Source organism: Anabrus simplex, chromosome 1 (assembly GCF_040414725.1).
Source record: "Anabrus simplex isolate iqAnaSimp1 chromosome 1, ASM4041472v1, whole genome shotgun sequence".
Taxonomy (NCBI): Eukaryota; Metazoa; Arthropoda; class Insecta; order Orthoptera; family Tettigoniidae; genus Anabrus; species Anabrus simplex.
In genome coordinates, this window is record NC_090265.1 from 1,774,881,751 (window position 1) to 1,774,903,906 (window position 22,156).

Here is a 22,156-nt window from a genome sequence, read left to right on the forward strand (position 1 = left end):
ACCCACGGAATTAAAAAGACGAGAAGTGAATGTATTGTTCGTGTATACTGTATTTTTGCATGAGGCCAGGACAAATGACAGGAGAATTAAATAGAGAATTCTTGCCATTAATCATGTGGTCGTCAGTGTTTTAAGTTCAGAATGCTAACTTGAATATTAAATGAGGTTATTAATCTTGTGTTTCTCTTTCCTTTTCAGGTGTACACTCCGACTGGCTTCGAGAAATACGCATCCACATACAATGTCGGTGATTACAGGATACATTTCGTGGTGTGGGACACGTCAGGTGAGTTGTTTACATAAATCTCGCGAGGAATGTAGTATTCAAAAGTAATTATGGTTTTCTTTCCTAGATATGATATATTGCATGTTTCTCCTCCTCATAGGATTAAGCTATTATCTTTAAGATTCCAGTGAAAGAATGATTAATCGCTTTTGAAGATAGCTCAGTGAAGTGAAATCTATTAATTATACTTGTGATATTGAAATGTGTACTCTTTTTGCAGTGATAATTTCTCCTATAATCGGATTGAAATTAATTTGTGTTTTAAAGGAGAAAATTGGTGGGGAGGGGTGGATAAAAGGAATCAATCCACTAAAGACCGCGCCTCGTCTCTTTTACCGTGCTAGTAGTGGTTATAGTAGTGGTGATTATTGTTTTTGTTTTGCTAGTTGCTTTACGTCGCACCGACACAGATAGTTTTTATGGCGATGATGGGACAGGAAAGGGCTAGGAGTGGGAAGGAAGCGGCCGTGGCCTTAAGTAAGGTACAGCCCCAGCATTTGCCTGGTGTGAAAATGGGAAACCACGGAAAATCATTTTCGGGGCTGCCGACAGTGGGGTTCGAACCCACTATCTCCCGAATACTGGAAACTGGCCGCACTTAAGCGACTGCAGCTATCGAGCTCTGTGATACAAAAGATACAAAAGTTGAAAACTAGAAAAGCGGCTGGAATTGATAAGATTTCTGGGGATATACTAAAGACAATGTGTTGGGATTTAGTACCATATCTGAAGTACTTATTTGATTATTATTTGATCGAAGGAGCTATACCAGTTGAATTGAGAGTTGCTATTGTAGCCCCTGTGTATAAAGGAAAGGGTGATAGACATAACGCTGAAAATTACAGGCCAGTAAGTTAGACGCGCATGGTATGTAAGCTTTGGGAAGGCATTCTTTCTGATTATATTAGACATGTTTGCGAAATTAATAACTGGTTCGATAGAAGGCAGTTCGGTTTTAGGAAAGGTTATTCCACTGAAGCTCAACTTGTAGGATTCCAGCAAGATATAGCAGATATCTTCGATTCAGGAGGTCAAATGGACTGTATCGCGGTTGACCTGTCTAAAGCATTTGATAGGGTGGATCATGGGAGACTACTGGCAAAAATGAGTGCAATTGGACTAGACAAAAGAGTGACTGAATGGGTTGCTATATTTCTAGAAAATAGGTCTCAGAGAATTAGAGTAGGCGAAGCTTTATCTGACCCTGTAATAATTAAGAGGGCAACTCCTCAAGGCAGTATTATTGGACCTTTATATTTTCTTATATATATAAATGATATGAGTAATGAAGTGGAATCAGAGGTAAGGCTTTTTGCGGATGATGTTATTCTGTACAGAGTAATAAATAAGTTACAAGATTGTGAGCAACTGGAACGTGACCTCGATAATGTTGTGAGATGGACAGCAGGCAATGGTATGTTGATAAACGGGGTTAAAAGTCAGGTTGTGAGTTTCACACATAGGAAGAGCCCTCTGAGTTTTAATTACTGCGTTGATGGGGTGAAAGTTCCTTTTGGGGATCATTGTATCTAGGTGTTAATATAAGGAAAGATATTCATTGGGGTAATCACATAAATATGATTGTAAATAAAGGGTACAGATCTCTGCACATGGTTATGAGGGTGTTTAGGGGTTGTAGTAAGGATGTAAAGGAGAGTGCATATAAGTCTCTGGTAAGACCCCAACTAGAGTATGGTTCCAGTGTATGGGACCCTCACCAGGATTACTTGATTCAAGAACTGGAAAAATTCCAAAGAAAAGCAGCCCGATTTGTTCTGGGTGATTTGCGACAAAAGCGTAGCGTTACAAAAATGTTGGAAAGTTTGGGCTGGGAAGAATTAGGAGAAAGAAGACGAGCTGCTCAACTAAGTGGTATGTTCCGAGCTGTCAGCGGAGAGATGGCGTGGAATGACATTAGTAGACGAATAAGTTTGAGTGGCGTTTATAAAAGTAGGAAATTTCACAATATGAAGATAAACGGAATTCAAGAGGACAAACTGGGGTAAATATTCATTTATGGGAAGGGGAGTTAGGGATTGGAATAATTTACCAAGGGAGATGTTCAATAAATTTCCAGTTTCTTTGAAATCATTTAGGAAAAGGCTAGGAAAACAACAGATAGGGAATCAGCCACCTGGGCGACTGCCCTAAATGCAGATCAGTATTCATTGATTGATTGTAATTATTTTTTTAAGATGAAGTACAACTGTGCAACCATCCTCTATTAACATTAATCAGAGAGAAGAAATAGCCGGCCCGCGGTGTAGGGGTAGCGTGCCTGCCTCTTACCCGGAGGCCGCGGGTTCGATGCCAGGCCAGGTCAGGGATTTTTACCTCCATCTGTGGGCTGGTTCGAGGTCCACTCAACATACGTGATTACTGTTGAGGAGCTATCTGACGGAAAGATGGCGGCCCTGGTCTAGGGAGCCATGAGTAGTGGTCGAGAGGATTCGGGCTCAGCAACGGTCGCTTGGTAGGCCATGGCCTTTAGGGGGTGTTGCGCCATGGGGTTTGTTTTTAGAGGGAAGAACTGGAAGGGGTCCGACACTTTGAAAAATGAAGATATCGGCCAAAGAAGGGCCGCGAAGAGCGTGAAAATGAAAGACTCCCTAGTCCTCGAGTGCCCTTATTCCATCGGTGTCGGAAAAGAACAAGAGTTGACCAAGGGAGGTCGGATAGAATAGATTGAAGTGAGGAGCCTGGCATAAGCAACTTGAAGTAATGTCAGGACTCAGCTAAGGGCCCCTTGGACGCCAACCCACGCTCTCAAGTTAAGAACCAGTTTGGCCCCTTTTAGTCGCCTCTTACGACAGGCAAGGAATGTGGTGTTGGTGGTGGTGGTGGTGCTTATTGTTTTAAGAGGAAGTACAAGGCAACCATCCTCTATATAACACTATTCAGAGAGAAAAATGGAATGGATCCGCCACTTAGAGAAATGAAGTTATCGGCCGAAGAAAGACAAGGGCACGAAGGGCGTGAAAATAAAAGACTTCTTAGGCATCGAATGCTCTAATACAGTCAGGGTCAGAAAAGAGCTAGAGTTGACCCAAGGATAGGATAGATGAAAGTGAGGAGCCTGGTACAAGTAAGTGGATGTAATGCCAGGACCCAGAAGTTGCATGACATAGCATCAAAGACAGGCCTCCAAATATCGCATGAGAAGACTCATATCATGGCTAATGGACACCAGAATATCCAAAGATCCCCACTACAGACAAATTATTGAATAATCACACAGGTCTCTTCCTTCAAATATCTAGGAGAAATCATTGTACCATCCGGATTGGACAGGAAAGCTAATTTTGAAAGAGCCACCAAACTCCTGAAAGCATACCGAATAACATGGAACCACGACCATAAAAGAGTGATGTCACGAAATGCAAAACTTCGGCATTACAAGACTGTTGTTCTTCCGGAAGCCTTGTATGCCTCAGACTCCACATCTCTAGGAGGCCACTCGAAAATTGATAAAATTGAAAAACAACGAAACATTCTGAGGAAAATATATGGCCCCGTTCATGTAAATGGTATATGGATCAATAGGAAAACTGTAGAGTTGTTCAAAGCAATCGACAAGTTCACCGATACCGTACGCAGGAGTCGATTGAAATTCTATGGTCACATCCGTAGAATGGACGACACTAGATATGCAAAAAGACTGGTTGGTATAATTAATTCAAAGAAGATCAAAATAAACTGGTTTGAGGAAATAAAGCAGGACTTAAAAGAAATGAACATCACAGAAGATATCATCAGGGATCGCAAGGCTTTTGGGAATCTGGTTGCAAAGCACACGTTCACGGAAAAGGCTAAAAGAACCACAGGGAAACAATGGACGGAAGAACGCAAGAAACAGCATAACGAGTTCATGAAGAGATTTTGGGAGGAGAAGAAGAAAGGAAAACCTTCATCAAGCTAACAAGTTCCAACGCGCCCTGTAAACGGGCATAACGAAGAAATAATAATAATAATAATAATAATAATAATAATAACTTCGATTAGAACATAACTGGGCCAAATTTCCAACATTAATTACGCGATGATACAGACGCTATGCCAACGCCCGTAGCCGTGTTGAAACACCGGATTCCGTGAGATCTCCGAAGTTAAGCAACATTGGGCGTGGTCAGGAGTTGGATGGGTTGCCACGCGCTGTTGGTGGGGGGTAAGGGAATGGAGGAGCGGAAAGGAATTGGCCACCCGACCACATGTAAACTCCGGCTCAGGAACACCTCTGCGGAGGTTCGGATCTGCCTTCGGGCAGTACCCTTACCTACCTACAGACGCTATCAGTCCTGCAACCAGCAGAGGCGATTGGTTTTTAAAAGTGTGGGGATAAAATATACAGACAAAAACAGTACCCGGGTTTAGCGGACGGGGGTGGGGTTAGAGGGTTATATGCATCAAAACTGAAGAAACAAGCTACAAAATGGTTTTTTATACTCTCTGAGCGAATTTCGACAAAGACGTAAATGTTGGCAGTTTACCAATTTAAGTGCGGTAATAATAGTTTTTTGAGATTTTGATTCAATACTACACAACGAAACTTTCACTTATGGAACAATGTTACGCATTTATTACAGTTAAGTAGAAGTACGGTGTGATTATACAGTCATAATCATTCAGTATTTTACTACACACTAAGAAACTAACAGACGCTAGAGAGACTGCAACGCTGAGGAATGCGCGTGGCAAGCGGGTGAATCACAAGGTAGGTAGGATGAATCATACCTCAGTGTCCATGACCTTGGCAAAAAAAAAAAAACATAACACCCCTGCTACCCTTCCTCACAGTACATGCGAAGTCTCCACCACTTGCTATACAAATACGTTAGCCGGTATGAACGACATTTTGTGCGTATTTCCGCTAATAATTTTGTTAATTATTAAAGAAAATAAAGGAGGGAATTAGGAGATAAGACAACAGGACTTGTACAAATTGCTTTATTTTTTAATAATTCCTATAATTCCTAGTTTCGAATAAAAATGTAGTATTTTCTCCATAAAGAAGGGGGAGGGGCGACTGCCCCCTCCCCTTCTCCCCACTAATCGCCGCTGCTAATGCCCGTAACGAAGTCTCTAACAAGGCGAGACGGGAAGTTTTGACCCAGATTGATCAACTCGTATTTACTCGAGACAGTTATAAATATGATACTACATTTTTGATAAAGGTTTTGTCGGTGCGACTTCAACCAAATTGTAAACAAAAAATAATTTTTAAAACAAACAAACAAACAAACAAACAAATAAACAAACAAACAAACAGTTGTCACAAACAATTCCTTTGCAGAACCCTAGCAACGCAAGCCTCCTGGCTCCTTTATTAACTTAAGATAATGAAATTTAGTCTACAAATATCTTCTTATTCTTCTCTATCTGTTTACCCTCCAGGGTCGGTTTTCCCCTCGGACTCAGCGAGGGATCCCACCTCTACCGCCTCAAGGTCAGTGTTCTGGAGCTTCAGACTTTGGGTCGGGGCATACAACTGGGGGGATGACCATTGCCGCGCCCAGGCGGCCTCATCTGCTATGCTGAACAGGGGCCTTGTGGGGGATGGGAAGATTGGAAGGGATACACAAGGAAGAGGGAAGGAAGCGGCCGTGGCCTTAAGTTCACCATCCCGGCATTTGCCCGGAGAAGAAGTGGGGAAACCACGGAAAACCACTTCCAGGATGGCTGAGGGGGGAATCGAACCCAACTCTACTCATTTAACCTCCCGAGGCTGAGTGGGCCCCGTTCCTGCCCTCGTACCACTTTTCAAATTTCGTGGTGGAGCCGCGAATCGAACGCAGGCCTCCGGGGTTGGCAGCTAATCACACAAACCACTACACCACAGAAGCGGACTCCTTAATTATGAATACAATAATACACGAGATTTTAGCCTGGAAATTTGCACCGCGGTGGACGAAGAGTTCACATCAACGAAGCTCTAGAAGTGAAAACAGATGGCATGGGTTACAGAACGAGACAGCTGAGTGTTTAAAGCGGATGGATTGAGTTTGTCTTGTCATTTTATTTACTATATACTACCGTTGAGAGTGTGACAAATTTGAATTAGTAATTCCCACAATAACGAGCGGTGTTGGAATATGATCACCAGAAGAATGCGTGTTCATTAAACTGACTCACAAGTGGTGATAAATTAATGTTGCGGCTTTGAGCGGTGGTGTTAAAAATATCCCCACGTGACTCAAACTCGATAATTGACACGTGTTAACATATCCAATACGGAATATTGAGTGCTGTCGTGTACCGGCAACGTTCTAACGAAAGCTTTCAACCTCAGCGTCCTGGAAAAGAGGCGTTTATTCATTCCGGTTGTAACACTTCTAAACAAAAATTCACTTTACAATAGAAAAATATTTATGGTATCCTCGTTTTCAATACAAAAATGTCCATCTGTGTCAGATGAGACAATGTTTAACTAGACATGTTTCGTCCTATCTAAAAGCCATCTTCAGTAGAAGCTTAACATTTTACATATTATATACACTGAGAATGTCGTGTAGAAAAAATAACATTGATCATAATTGACACTTAAAAAACATAGGTTGAAGTTAAGGTGGAAAGTCATCTCATCTAAACTCCTCTGGTTAAAGTAAAAAAAAAAAAAAAGTCAAATTTTAAAATGAAAAATCTCTCTTCCAAGGTGCTGATATTCTGTTATACATTGTCCCATCTAACACAGATGGACACTTTTGTATTGAAAAGGAGCATGACGTAAAGAATTTTCTATTGTAACGTGATTGTAACACCAAGGTGTTAATATAACGAAAGATCTTCATTGGGATAATCACAAAAGTAGGATTGTAAATAAAGGGTACAGATCTCTGCACGTGGTTATGAGGGTGTTTAGGGGTTGTATGTAGTAAGGATTTAAAGGAGAGGGCATATAAGTTTCTGGTAAGATCGCAAATACAGTATGGTTCCAGTGTATGGGACCCTAATTCAAGAACTGGAAAAAAAAATCCAAAGAAATGCAGCTCGATTTGTTCTGGGTGATTTCCGACAAAAGAGTAGCGTTACAAAAATGTTGCAAAGTTTGGGCTGGAAAGACTTGGGAGAAAGGAGACAAGCTCCTCGACTAAGTGGTATGTTCCGAGCTGTCAGTGGAGAGATGGCGTGGAATGACATTAGTAGACGAATAAGTTTGAGTGGCCTTTATAAAATTAGGAAAGATCACAATATGAAGATAAAGTTTGAATTCAAGAGGACAAATTGGGTAAATATTCGTTTATAGGAAGGGGAGTTAGAGATAGGAATAACTTACCAAGGGAGATGTTCAATAAATTTCCAATTTCTTTGAAATCATTCAGAAAAGGATAGACAAACAACAGATAGCGAATCTGACACCTGGGCGACTGCCCTAAATGCAGGTCAGTAGTGATTGATCACAAAATGAGATTTATACCATGCAAAAAAAAAAAAAATCAGAATTAGTGACGAGTGTGCTTAGTTTTAAAAATCTGTAAGTGTTAGGTTCTTTATTCTGCCGAAATTATTTCGAATGAATTAATTTATAAATTTGCTAAAAAGAAAACATATGCAGTGTTGCCAATCCGCTAAATTTTAGTTGATAGCTCCCCATCGAATTCAAAGACGACGATGGTTAGACTCGGTTTCTAACGATTTAAAGATAAGAGGTCATGTCATCATCTGTTTACCCTCCAGGTTCGGTTTTTCCCTCGGACTTAGCGAGGGATCCCACCTCTACCGCCTCAAGGGCAGTGTCCTGGAGCTTCAGACTCTTGGTCGGGGGATACAACTGGGGAGTATGACCAGTACCTCGCCCAGGCGGCCTCACCTGCTATGCTGATGGGATGGGAAGATTGGAAGGGATAGGCAAGGAAGAGGGAAGGAAGCGGCCGTGGCCTTCAGTTAGGTACCATCCCGGCATTCGCCTGGAGGAGAAGTGGGAAACCACGGAAAACCACTTCCAGGATAGCTGAGGTGGGAATCGAACCCACCTCTACTCAGTTAACCTCCCGAGGCTGAGTGGACCCCGTTCCAGCCCTCGTACCACTTTTCAAATTTCGTGGCAGAGCCGGGAATCGAACCCGGGCCTCCTGGGGTGGCAGCTAATCACGCTAACCACTACACCACAGAGGCGGACTAAAGATAAGAGGTATATAACTAAATGAGGCCACAACACTAGTTGCAAATCGAGGATTGTGGCGACGGTTAGTAAATTCTCAGAGGCTTGCAGACTGAACGCTGAAAGGCATAACATAATGTATGTAATGTATGCAATTTTAGTTGAAAATCCGCTAAATTCCGCTAACTTTTAAACTGAAGCAAAATAGCTTATAGCAGCTGTTTTAATGAAAGAGATTAAATCAACACTCACCAGTTTCAGAACAGAAGTTCATCATCTTCTCCTCCCCGCACCATATGCCCTGAAGCAGATGTGCTGGGTTGAGGTCCTGTGGTTTCATAAGAAGCCGCATGGTACTATTCTTTTTTCAAAGTATATGCTGGCTGTTCACAGCAGCAAAGCAGATAGGGAAATGTTCAAATCTATTTCGAAAGTTATTTTCACTTTCATTACCGTTTACATTGTTTTTGATAAGTGCGGAAATAAATAATGTCAAAAAGTTTCGTATTCATATTGGGCAGCTAATAGATGCAACGTCCGTGTTTGCGATCTTTGGGAAGCTCAACCAACTAGTCTTTTAAAGTTTAATTATGTAACCACTGTTTACGACATATCTGACTCCTTTTTAACCTTTTCTTTCGACAGATTGACGTACCAAAATTAACCTAATCTCAAAAGAAATGCGATATCTAATACGACACTACCCGGCTAATCAAGAATAAAGTAACGATTGCAACAAATTCTGACAGAGGCTGTGGACCAGAGCTGGTCTAGGAAACGATTGGTAGTATGCAGCATAAGTTCAGTACAACGGGATTAAGTAGGCAATTATACCGTAGTAGGTTCTATATTATTTCTTTCTCCTGGTCATGAAATGCGATATTGTTCATCATCATCATCATCTGTTTACCCTCCAGGTTCGGTTTTTCCCTCGGACTCAGCGAGGGATCCCACCTCTACCGCCTCAAGGGCAGTGTCCTGGAGCTTCAGACTCTTGGTCGTGGGATACAACTGGGGAGTATGATCAGTACCTCGCCCAGGCGGCCTCACCTGCTATGGTGAACAGGGGCCTTGTAGGGGGATGGGAAGATTGGAAGGGATAGGCAAGGATGAGGGAAGGAAGCGGCCGTGGCCTTAAGTTAGGTACCATCCCGGCATTCGCCTGGAGGTGAAGTGGGAAACCACGGAAAACCACTTCGAGGATGGCTGAGGTGGGAATCGAACCCACCTCTACTCAGTTGACCTCCCGAGGCTGAGTGGACCCCGTTCCAGCCCTCGTACCACTTTTCAAATTTCGTGGCAGAGCCGGGAATCGAACCCGGACCTCCGGGGGTGGCAGCTAATCACGCTAACCACTACACCACAGAGGCGGCTTTGCGATATTGTTACCGCTCAAAATTGCTAAAAGAAGTTCGAAAATCCGTCAAAAATCCGCCGTCCGCTAAATGGAAAATTCTTCCGCTGTTCCATTTAAAAATCCGCCAAATTTGGCGGAAAATCCGCTGAGTTGGCAACATTGAAATATGGGGACTGAATTACACCTGCTTATACTTTTCAGTGTCAACTCAGTTAAATGTAAACCAAAGAGGATAGAATGTAAACCTAAAAGCTTGTCAGTCTGTAGAACACACAACTTAAACATAAATATTACGCTATAATATACATGTTAAAAACACATTATTAAACAAGGGATAAAAATACACAGTGTTAAATAAAGAATTATATGTTTCGTTCTTAAAAGAACATCATCAGGTTCTATCATGAAAAATCCACAGCCTGTTTCCAGTCATTTGACCGGGTCAGGAATGGCAGAAGCCCCATCTAGCGGCGAGGATAGGAATTGTGCCCGCTGCCGAGGCCTGTCGCATTCCTCTGTGGCAATGATTAATGAATAACAGATGAAATAAAATATGCCGGCCCCGTGGTGTAGGGGTAGCGTACCTGCTTCTTACCCGGACGCCCTGAGTTCGATTCCCGGCCACGTCAGGGATTTTTACCTGGACCTGAGGGCTGGTTCCAGGTCCACTAAGCCTACGTGATTAAAATTGAGGAGCTATTTCAATCAATCAATACTGATCTGCATTTAGGGCAGTCGCCCAGGTGGCAGATTCCCTATCTGTTGTTTTTCTCGCCTTTTCTTAAACAATTTCAAAGTAATTGGAAATTTATTGAACATCTCCCTTGGTAAGTTTTTCCAATCCCTAACACCCCTTCCTATAAATGAATATTTGCCCCAATTTTTCCTTTTGAATTCCAACTTTATCTTCATATGGTGATCTTTCCTACTTTGAAAGACGCCACTCCAACTTACTCGTCTACTTATATCATTCCACGCCAACTCTCCACTGACAGCTCGGAACATACCACATAGTCGAGCATTTCGTCTCCTTACTCCCAAGTCTTCCCAACCCAAAGTTTGCAACATTTTCGTAACGCTACACCTTTGTCGGAAATTATCAACAACAAATCGTGCTGTTTCCTTTGAAGTATTTCCAGTTCTCGTATCAAGTAGTCCTGGTGAGGGTTCCATACACTGGAACCGTACTCCAACTGCGGTCTTACCAAAGACTTATAAACCCTCTCCTTTCCATCCTTACTAAAACCTATGAGCGAGTTGACTATTCATTTCGGCACTGGTAGGTGTGAAATTGCTTTCGGGAGATGATGGGTTAGATCTCACTGGCGGCAGCCCTAAGAATGGTTCCTGCGGTTTCCCATTTTCACACCTGGTAAATGCGGGGGCCGTACTTTCATTAAGGCCACAATCGCTCCTGTGGCAGTACTAGGCTCTGTCGTGTCCCATCGTCGCCATGAGACGTGGTATTAAGTCACTAGCAGATTTAGCAACACCGCCTCGCAAACCCCACTTGAATTCATCCGCGAAATGATCTGATTGGCTAACTTCAGCCGGTGATGATAGAATAACAATGATGCGAGATTTCAAATGATATTGTTGACAAATTATTTATCAGTATGACCAACCCTCTAACGCGTATATACCCAGTTCACGTTCTTTTGAACCACCCTGTATATATACACACTACAGTATGTCTTATTCATATTATTATTTCTTTCTTTCTTTCTTTCTTTCTTTCTTTCTTTCTTAAATTCATTGTCTCTTAGTCACTTTACCCCCCAGGGTTTTTTCCCTCGTTCTCACCGAGGGATCCCACCTCTACCGCCTCAAGGGCAGTGTCCTGGAGCGTGAGACTTGAGGTCGGGGATACAGCTGGAGAGGAGGACCAGTACCTCGCCCAGGCGGGCTCACCTGCTATGCTGAACAAGGGCCTTGCGGAGGGACGGGAAGATTGGAAGGGATAGACAAGGAGGAGGGAAAGGAGTGGCCGTGGCCTTAAGTTAGGTACCATCCTGGCATTTGCCTGGAGGAGAAGTGGGAAACCACGCAAAACCACTTCATGGATGGTTGAGGTGGGAAACGAACCCCCTCTACTCAGTTGACCTCCTGAGGCTGAGTGGACCCCCGTTCCAGCCCTCGTACCACTTGTCAAATTTCGTGGTAGAGCCGGAAATCGAACCCGGACCTCCAGGGGTGGCAATTATCAAGGTAAAATACCCAGTTCTCGAGCCAGAATAATTAATCAGACGTGGTTAAAATTCCTGACCCGGCCGGGAATCGAACCCGGGACCTTCTGAACTGAAGACCTCAACTCTCACCATTCAGCCAATGTATTATTATTATTATTATTATTATTATTATTATTATTATTATTATTATTATTATTATTATTATTTTATTCGCTAGGGCCACAGATGACCACGTTTAGTCTTGTTAAATTTGGCAGTGAACTTGGCTTTCTTTTGAGCCCAGAATTCCCTCATTCTTTCTGAGTTGGCCTGCTTGCATTCCTCTGTTTATGGGACACCGTGTCTTCTTTTCGGTTGTTCGCCTCGGTTTAGCGCGTTCGTCATTGTCTTTTTTCGGGAAACCGGGCGATTTGGCCCTGAGGTTAGGGGCGCGCAGCTGCGAGCTTGCGTCCTGGAGATAGTGGAATCGAACCCCACTGTCGGCAGCTCTGAAGATGGTTTTCTGTGGTTTACCATTTTCACGCCAGGAAAATGCTGGGCATGTACCTTAAGTAAGGCCATAGCTGCTTCCTTCCCACTCCTAGCCCTTTCCTGTCCCATCGTTGCCATAAGACCTATCTGTGTCGGTGCGACGTAAAGCAGCTTTAAAAAAAATATTTTTTTTCGGAAAAGACCTCTGTCAAAGGCGTCTTCCGGTTTTATCTGTAACACTAGAAGTGCTTCTTTAGTGTTTCTAAAACAAGGCATCGTGGTTTAACGTTTTGAATCAAAGAGGTGAAAAATCTGTTTGGTCAACCCGTTCCCGTCCAAGCGTTTGAAGTGACCGTAAAATCTTGGTCGTCTTTTCTCTATGTTGTTATAGCCTTCCTTATTGGATCGTTTTTATTATTATTTTATTTTATTTTTCCCCTCTGTTTGATTAGTGGTTGAGTGTCGATCCCCAGATCCCTAGGTCATGGGTTCAAACGTAGCATTGTTAGTCGAATTTTTGAAGGGTGGGGGGAAAAAAAAAAGTCGACTTGGCACTCCGTTTGATATCAGCATGTACAATATTTTGGGAGGCACATCCGGTGTTTGCCCAACAACATTAGTTAAAACTCGACAGTCCGTCCCGATTGGAGTTTCTGTGTCAGTGCCATCTGGTGGAGTAAGACGGAACGTGGATATTAACACACAGACAATTTAAATGTTGTCAATTGAAAATGCCATTACGCAGTGTCCGAGGATCTGATTGCCTGTTGAGCTGATACTCCTCCTGCCTTGTTCTGTGATCATCCTATTGGTGACATGAGTGTGTTTATCATCCACTCCCTACGTTCGTTATTGAGTCCATCATTGAAAACTAGGTGCATTGACTGATGTTTTCTGAACAGTGTGTGTGTGTGTGCCATTCCGGTAACAGCCGCGGTCTGTCCTCCCCTACCCCATAACAAGGAACAATTTGTGAGCTATTAGCGAGGACTAACTTGATTGACTGGTGATTGATTGCGCCAAGGTCAAGAGCTCTTCTGTCTTTCAAACTCGCCGGCCCCTCATTCGCAATACCAGTTTTTTGACGTACTTCACAAAAACAAACAGCTCGGTATTTTGTTCTTGCTGCGTCTTGTTTCAAGTCGTCGGACATCAGTCCCGTATACTTGATTGCGTATAGTTTTTCTCTCATGTATACAATTTCTTACTTTCATTGACCTGTCTCAGTCTCGTCTAGGTTTACCAGGTCTCCCGTATTTGATGGTCTGAAGTACTGTCCCGTTTTAAAAGCACACAGGACGCCCTTTTTGAGGTTCAAAACATTTCATAGCAAACAAAAAACGTAAAATTAAGCATTTTCGTCAACTGTGCCGAAAGTTGAAGGCATAAACGGCCTCAAAAGATTTCAAATTGTGAGTCTTGGATAGCTCTATCAAACTTTAAAAAAAAAAATCGAAAATCGCTTCCGGCACAAATGCAATTTTGGAAACATAGCGTAAAATCGCTTGTTTATTTACTAGTTTTCTTTTTGATTCAGATCATAGCCAAATTAACATACATAATTCTTTCTGGAATATCTTCCTTGGTTCAGTAACGTTTTTAAAAAACGTCCATAGCGAATGTAGTTATAACAGCTTAAGTGAAATTCTGCATTGACTCACATTAGCGCTTGAATGAAACTCTGCATTGACTCACATTAGCGCTTGTAGTGGTGGTTAAGTGAAACTCTGCATAGACTCACATTAGCGCTTGTAGTGGTGGTTAAGTGAAACTCTGCATAGACTCACATTAGCGCTTGTAGTGGTGGTTAAGTGAAACTCTGCATAGACTCACATTAGCGCTTTAGTGGTGGTTAAGTGAAACTCTGCATAGACTCACATTAGCGCTTGTAGTGGTGGTTAAGTGAAACTCTGCATAGACTCACATTAGCGCTTGTAGTGGTGGTTAAGTGAAACTCTGCATAGACTCACATTAGCGCTTGTAGTGGTGGTTAAGTGAAACTCTGCATTGGCGCACATTAGCGCTTTAGTGGTGGTTAAGTGAAACTCTGCATAGACTCACATTAGCGCTTTAGTGGTGGTTAAGTGAAACTCTGCATTGACTCACATTAGCGCTTGTAGTGGTGGTTAAGTGAAACTCTGCATAGACTCACATTAGCGCTTTAGTGGTGGTTAAGTGAAACTCTGCATAGACTCACATTAGCGCTTTAGTGGTGGTTAAGTGAAACTCTGCATAGACTCACATTAGCGCTTGTAGTGGTGGTTAAGTGAATGCATAGACTCACATTAGCGCTTGTAGTGGTGGTTAAGTGAAACTCTGCATTGACTCGCATTAGCGCTTGTAGTGGTGGTTAAGTGAAACTCTGCATTGACTCGCATTAGCGCTTGAGTGAAACTGTGCATTGACTCACATTAGCGCTTGTAGTGGTGGTTAAGTGAAACTCTGCATAGACTCACATTAGCGCTTTTAGTGGTGGTTAAGGGAAACTCTGCATTGACGCACATTAGCGCTTTAGTGGCGGTTAAGTGAAACTCTGCATTGACACATTAGCGCTTGTAGTGGTCGTTAAGTGAAACTCTGCATTGACTCACATTAGCGTTCGTAGTGGTCGAAAAAGGCAAACTGCTAATCTAGTCACGGCCGACTAGACGCGTCGCTCTGGCTAGCTCGGAACGCAGCGAAGGATCCAGTCGGCCGTGATCTAATCCACTGGATAACGATGATTAAGAAAAGGGTTGTAATTTTTAGGAATAAATATTTTATTTACCTAACATTCGTAGCTCATATCCCTAGGATGTTTTCAGTATTGAGTTGCTTGTCTGAAGGGCTATAACTGTGGATCTTTTGCCGTGGTTACAATGATCTGTTCACGGCAACATTTACCGATCCTTCAACACCTGTGGGTGGGCGCGGTAAAAACACCCATGGTTTTCCCTGCCTGTCGTAAAAGGCGACTAAGTCCCCAGGGGATCTCAAATTGGGAGCGTGCGTTGGCGAGCACGGGGTCCTTAGCTGAGGTCTGGCATTTCTTCCATTTACTTGTGCCAGGCTCCTCGCTTTGATCTATCCTATCCGACGTTCCTTGGTCAACTCTCATTCTTTTCCAAGCCCAACGGTATTAGAACAATCAAGGCCTAGGGAGGCTTTCATTTTCACCCATTTCGTAGACCTCTCCTTTCTTTGACCGATACCTTCATTTTTTAAGTGTCGGATCCCTTCCATTTTTTCTCTCTGATTAGTGTTATTTAGAGGATGGTTGCCTAGTTATACTTCATCTTAAAACAATAACCAACACCACCAACACCACCACTTACCAATCCTTCACTTGAGTTCATTATACTTCATCTGGTTATTCTGATCATTATGCTGGAAGGAATTATCTGAAAAAATCCACAGTTGTAGCTAGCCCTTCAGGCAAGCAATTCAGTGTTGAAAACATCCTAGGGATATGAGCTACGAAATTTAGGAAAATAAAATATAATTAACAGTTTCCCGCTGGCTCCGCCCGCATTGCATGGTGTTGTTCGTTACTATCCTCACGGATGTATTTGCAAAGTTTCGAGATATGAAATAAAGCACATAATCTGCTGTGGTAATAGAATGTAATATTATGTCAACAAAACACTTAAAAATACATCACACAAAGAAACTGAATTAAACGTTCCTTGGAACAACACTACGCTCCGAACTGTTAAAATGTCCTTCAAAGATCTTCGTCATGGAGACAAATGTACTCATAACTTTACTCATAATCTACAAATTTAAGTAGTTAATACCTCAAAAGAAAGCGCTTGATTCACTGAGTGTTTCTAGACCAAAACGAACTGCGTACCTCAGTTAGAACGAAAGATATGATTGCTTCAATTGTTAAGAAATGAAACGTCAAATTGAATGTGCACTCATAACTTTCCTCATGATCAACAGATTTTAATAGTTAAGAGCTGAAATGAAAGAACTTGATCCACTGGGTGTTCTTAGGCCAAAACGAACTTCGTACCTCAATTAGAACCAAAGATATTATTGCTTCAAAGAGACAAAAAATTGAAAAAGTTAAATAATTTGAGGAAGGCGGAAGTTATGTGATTTATAATACCTGATGACAAATCTGTGCATGAATACCTTTCAGTTAAAAAAGAATGAAGGAAATCGCCCGGATAGAATGGCCGGACTGACTGACTTTAATTTTCATTAATTTCTTTAATATATGGATAAAGTATTAGAATGTAGGCCTATTATGTATTTATTCCTAAAATGTGCAACCCTTTTCTTAATCGTCGTTATCCGGTCGATTAGATTAGGAGTTTCCCTTTCTCTACCACTGCGAGCGCTAATGTGAGTCAAGCATAGTTTTACTTAAGCCCTTATAACTACGTACATTTGGTGTGGACATTTTCAAAAAATCAAAAAACCTGAGGATATTGAACCAAGGTACATACTGCAGTTAAATAAGTTAATTTGGCTAGGATTTGAATAAAAAAGAAAACGAGTAAAATACAAGCGATTATAGGCTGTTTTCCCGGAACTGTATTTAGGCCGGAAGTTATTTTCAAAATTTGTTTTTTTAAATCTTTTTTGCTTTAATAGAGCTATTCAGGATTCACAATTTGAAACCTCTCCGGGCCCTTTAGCCCTTCAATTTTCGGCACAATTGAGGAAATTGCTTAATTTTACGCGTTTCGTAGTATGGGGACCCCTTTGCCTGCTAAGAAACGTATTCAATATTATGACTCCAGTGATTATAATATTTTTGAGTAACCGGAGGATTTATGTTTGAAATATGTTACATTTTCTGGTTTTGAAGGAATGCTTAATTTTTTGAAATTTACTTAAATTTGTCCTGCTTTAGGGGCTGCCTGGCCGAGGTGGTAAAAGAGTGCTCGGTTCACCCGGAAAGACGTGGGTTCAATTCCCCGTCAAGAAGTCGAAAAATTTAAGGAACGAGATTTGCACTTCCGGAGGTGCACATGGCCCTGAGGTTCACTCAGCCTACACCAAAAATGAGTACCAGATTAATTTCTGGGGGCAAAGGCGGCCGGGCATAGAGCTAACCACTTTACCCCATCAAGTGCCGAGGTTACGGATAGTGGAAGCCTTTTCCTCCCATCCCCCAAGGGACTTCATGGCCTGTACGGAGATGACTTTGCTTTGTCCTGCTTTACATTTGGATAACTTTTATCAAGAATTGTTTCTCCCATAACATTGAATTAAGTGATGTTGGAGTTATATATAGATACTGACAGTGATCAGAGTTGTAATGTTAACTCAAAATGGGTGATTTCTTTTTCTCTGAGATTAATTTAAATGCTGTTCCAAATATTGATCTACTACACCAAACATCTTATGTTCCAAATATAGCCTACCTAGTTCGAATGCAAATGTTGAAGAAGTTTTTTCAGTTCTTAAAAACAAATGGAATGATGAAAGGAATAGGTGTTCAGCAACTGCGATAAATTCAAAATTTCAGGCCCATTTAATTTTGAGTATAGTTGTCAGAAATTTCATGACTAGTTAAAGAGAGATTCACAATTATTGAAAAAAAGCTCAAACTAAAGAAAAGTACGGGTTTTAAACATTTATGTAGAAAATGAAACAGCACATTACTGTGGTAAAGTTTGTGTCCACAAAGTAATTATAGTACAGTAAATTATACCTTTAAGCAAATGTCGTTATGAAGTGTCGACATGAGCTGATACTTACTGGCATTGCAAAACCTGGCAACCCAAGCCTCGTCCTTGGCTATGGCGTTATGAAAGTGACTTAGGTACAATGATCATACTGGAAAATGAAATCAAATGAAATGGCGTCTGGCTTTTAGTGCCGAGAGTATCTGAGGACACGTGCGCCCGTACGCGACCTGCGCGTCATGATGAGGATGAAATGATGGTGAAGACGACACATACACCCAGCCCCCGTGCCAACGAATCCGGAACCCCTGTGCCAACCATTTAGCCATAGAGCCGGACATCATACTGGAAGATCTAATAATAATAATAATGCTACTTGCTTTACGTCCCACTAACTACTTTTACGGTCTTCGGAGACGCTGAGGTGCCGGAATGTTGTCCCGCAGGAGTTCTTTTACGTGCCAGTAAATCTACCGACACGAGGCTGACATATTTGAGCACCTTCAAATATCACCGGACTGAGCCAGGATCGAACCTGCCAAGTTGGGGTCAGAAGGCCAGCGCCTCAACCGTCTGAGCCACTCAGCCCGGCAGTGGAAGATCTAGAGACAACCTCAAGAAGTGGAGGTATTAAGGAAACCAGACAGAACTTTGTGATTGCGGTAGAAAACGATCTACCCCACACATGTTTATGTTACTGTAAGAGTAAGAAAATTGCTAAATACTAGAATTTACCGGTAAAACCGAACATTTACCATCGCTGTGTGGCAAGTCTAAAATTTCTTATGATATGCATAGATTTCGAACTTTTACCAAGGCGTTGGTAAATCTTAGCATTTACCCACGCAAACTGGTAAAAGCTGCATCGAAGATCTAGGACCTAGCGAAGGTTTTCATTCCCAACTAGAAAGTACGGTAACGCCATGCCTCTGCCCAGGTCGAAGACTCCCATACGAAATCGAATTGGTGAGAGAAGAACAACTTTGTCCAAATTTGACCAGAAGAAAGATAGGTCACATCTTAAGACACCCAGGTCTTGTTCAGTTGGTTTTTGAGAGAAGTGCAGGCGGTAAGAACGGTAGGGATAGGAAAGCAGATTAGAGCAGATGTCGGGTGTAGTAGTTACGTAGAAATGAGAAAGGTAGGGTGGCATGAAAAGCTGCATCAAACCAGTCTATCGGATTGATGACCCAAATACCAACACGATTGTTGAGTGTGTTCCTATCTTCTTTCCCTAAAAGTGTTTTCTTTTTCATCTATTTGCGGCTAAAGTTTCAAAACCGATTTTGAGAGGAACGTTTTATTGAAGCATATGGGCGAGTTTCCGCGGCCCATATAGTAGGTTGTTGAGCAGCGAACTGGCCATAAAGCACCAGGGCCTGCCGCTCTCGTTCAGCGCAGTGAAATGAACGACCTGTTAACAATTATACTGGAGCCATAAATTGAGAAGCGGCCAGCAACTCGAAAATATAAACAGCATTGCGGAGGTCACTCTGTTTAAATACACATTCGTAAAATTGTATTTACGGTGCTTTGTGGCAGTATTTTTTAAACAGCAAAGTGTGGTTAACTAGAAACCAGTGTTGGGTTGTTGGCAGCAAGAGGGTAAAATCTTTCCAATTAGTCGAACACCATCCAGAGTTACGAAATTACAAATTTATCTTTTGTTTCTTGCAAATCCAATCCACGTATGGCATTTTTGATACGTTTCGGACAGTTCGAATACCAATGCGCGAAAAATTACATTTATTGTCTGTCGGTTTTTATGCTTATAACGGGAAAACTACTGGAGTATTTCAACCAAACTTTATATTTAGACATTTTTTAATTTGCTTTACGTCGCACAGACACAGATAGGTCTTATGGCGACGATCGGATAGGAAATCGGTGGGAGTTGAGAAGAAGTGACCGTGCTCTTAATTAAGGTGTGAAAATGGGAAAACACCGAAAAAGATCTTGAGGGCTGCGACAGTTGGGTTCGAACCCACTACCTAAGCCGCGCGGCAGCTTGTTCGGTATACTTAGAATGTAGGCCTCCTACCAACTTAGGAATACTTTCTGGGGACATATTTTTTCAAAGTTCTTGAATGTATTGTGGATTTTAGGATGTTTGAAATAACGAATTCCATGTATCTCTGTTGATATTGACTTTTCCAGGAAAAGTGATTTAAAAATTGTTTTAATGCAGTGCTAAGCCATTTTTATCAGTGGAAGATTTTAGTGGGATGAAATCTTGTAGAATCTGGAACGAAATTCTTCTTTTTTGTTCTTATTCTTCTCTCAGGACTGTTGTGAGGAATGGTGCACAGATACACACATACATACTTAAGAATTTCATTTAATTACAATATTTTTCATCTCTGTCTTCTTCTTCTTCTTAAAATGCCTACCCTCCAGGGTCGCTATTTCCCTCGGACTCAGCGAGGGATCCCACCTCTACCGCCTCAAGGGCAGTGTCCTGGAGCGTGAGACTTTGGGTCGGAGATACAACTGGGGAGAATGACAAGTATCTCGCCCAGGTGGCCTCACCTGCTATGCAAGGCCTTGTCGGGGAATGGGAAGATGGGAATGGATAGATAAGGATGAGGGAAGGAAACGGCCGTGGCCTTAAGTTAGGTACCATCCCGGCATTTGCCTGGAGGAGAAGTGGGAAACCACGGAAAACCACTTCGAGGATGGCTGAGGAGGGAATCGAACCCCCTCTACTCAGTTGACCTCCCGAGGCTGAGTGAACCCCGTTCCAGCCCTCGTACGACTTCAAATTTCGTGGCAGAGCCGGGAATCGAACCCGGCCCTTCGGGGGTGGCAGCTAATTACAGTAACCACTACACCACAGAGGCGGACTTTCAGCTCTGTCATTTAAAAAAGAATATTTTATGAGCCCGTCTCCTTGATAAAAAGGAAAGTCATCTCCGTACAGGCCGTGAAGGCCCTTGGATAGGTAAAGGCCTCCACTAGCCTATCCGTAACCTCACCACCTGGTCGGGTAGAGTGGTTAGCTCTACACCCGGCCGCCTTTGCCCCCAGGAATTAACCTGGTACTCATTTTAATGTAGGCTGAGTGAACCTCAGTGCCATGTGCCTCTACGGAAATGGAAATCTCGTTTCTTAAATTTTTCGGCTTATTGACGGGGAATCGAACCGACGTTCTTCCGGGTGAACCGAGCGCGCCTTCACCGTCTCAGCCAGGCAGCCCCTTCGTCTCCTTGATAACAGCGAATATTTTCCTCCAACATGGTCTTGATCTGGTATAGATTTCATGAACTGAAGGGCTCACAAAGTGTGTTTCTACAGCGACAGTCTTCAATAGGCCTTCAGACAGCCACTGACCAAGTAGACGTTCACATGTAGACCTGGGATCAGAAGAGGAGATGAAGAGGGATGTATTCAAACACAAACACTCAGTCCTCGAGCCAGAGGAGTAAACTAGATGCGGAACTCTCTGAACCGAAGACATCGACACTGATCATTATGCCATGGAGTTGGACATTAATCTCGCAAGAAAGATAACGTTGAAGAAACAAAACTTCGTATGTCACAATGCTCTTGCTACCCATCGTTTTTCATCGACTAGTCACGCCTCCCAGCCACATATGGATAATATGCAGTCCATCGGAACAACTTTCGTTGTGTTCATATTCCTATGCAAATGTGTAAAGGAAAATTAACCTTAACGTGCCGCAATAGCTCATTCCATGTTATGAAAACAACAGGGTTGCCATATCGAGCGGCTTTGCTCAACACCATCACGGGAAAACGGTGGCACATAAATTTGTGATATTCAGTATTTAAGTACAAGACATAAAGCGGAAGAAACTAAGCTACAAATTATTTTTATGAACTAAAGGGGACGGGGGGTTTGCAGGGGCTATTTTGGGTTTGTACAGAATAAGAGATAAGTACCACACATAAAAGACCTCAGCACTGAAGTGTAAAGCAAACTGGGGGAGAGAATAGATAAATACTTGCATGGCCTCGAGGGGTCAGGGATGCACTTATCTGCACGTAATAAATTTCTCCAGCCAATAAAGTCCAGAAAAACCGACGCAACAAATAAATACTGTAGATGACTCTACAAACGATCACAGTATTAATGTTAAAGAATACATCAGTACATCACACACGTAGGCTTAT

The 22,156-nt window shown here is 42.4% G+C and overlaps 1 protein-coding gene across 1 annotated transcript in view; it reads left to right on the plus strand.

Annotated features, from left to right (window-relative positions):
- The window catches only part of LOC136864609 (ras-like GTP-binding protein rhoA), a 122,797-nt gene that overhangs the window by 22,181 nt on the left and 78,460 nt on the right, over positions 1-22,156 (plus strand). Inside the window, exon 2 of the mRNA XM_068226758.1 lies at positions 199-286. Coding sequence (XP_068082859.1) covers positions 199-286 — 88 coding nt within the window. The remainder of the gene's footprint in view (positions 1-198; positions 287-22,156) is intronic.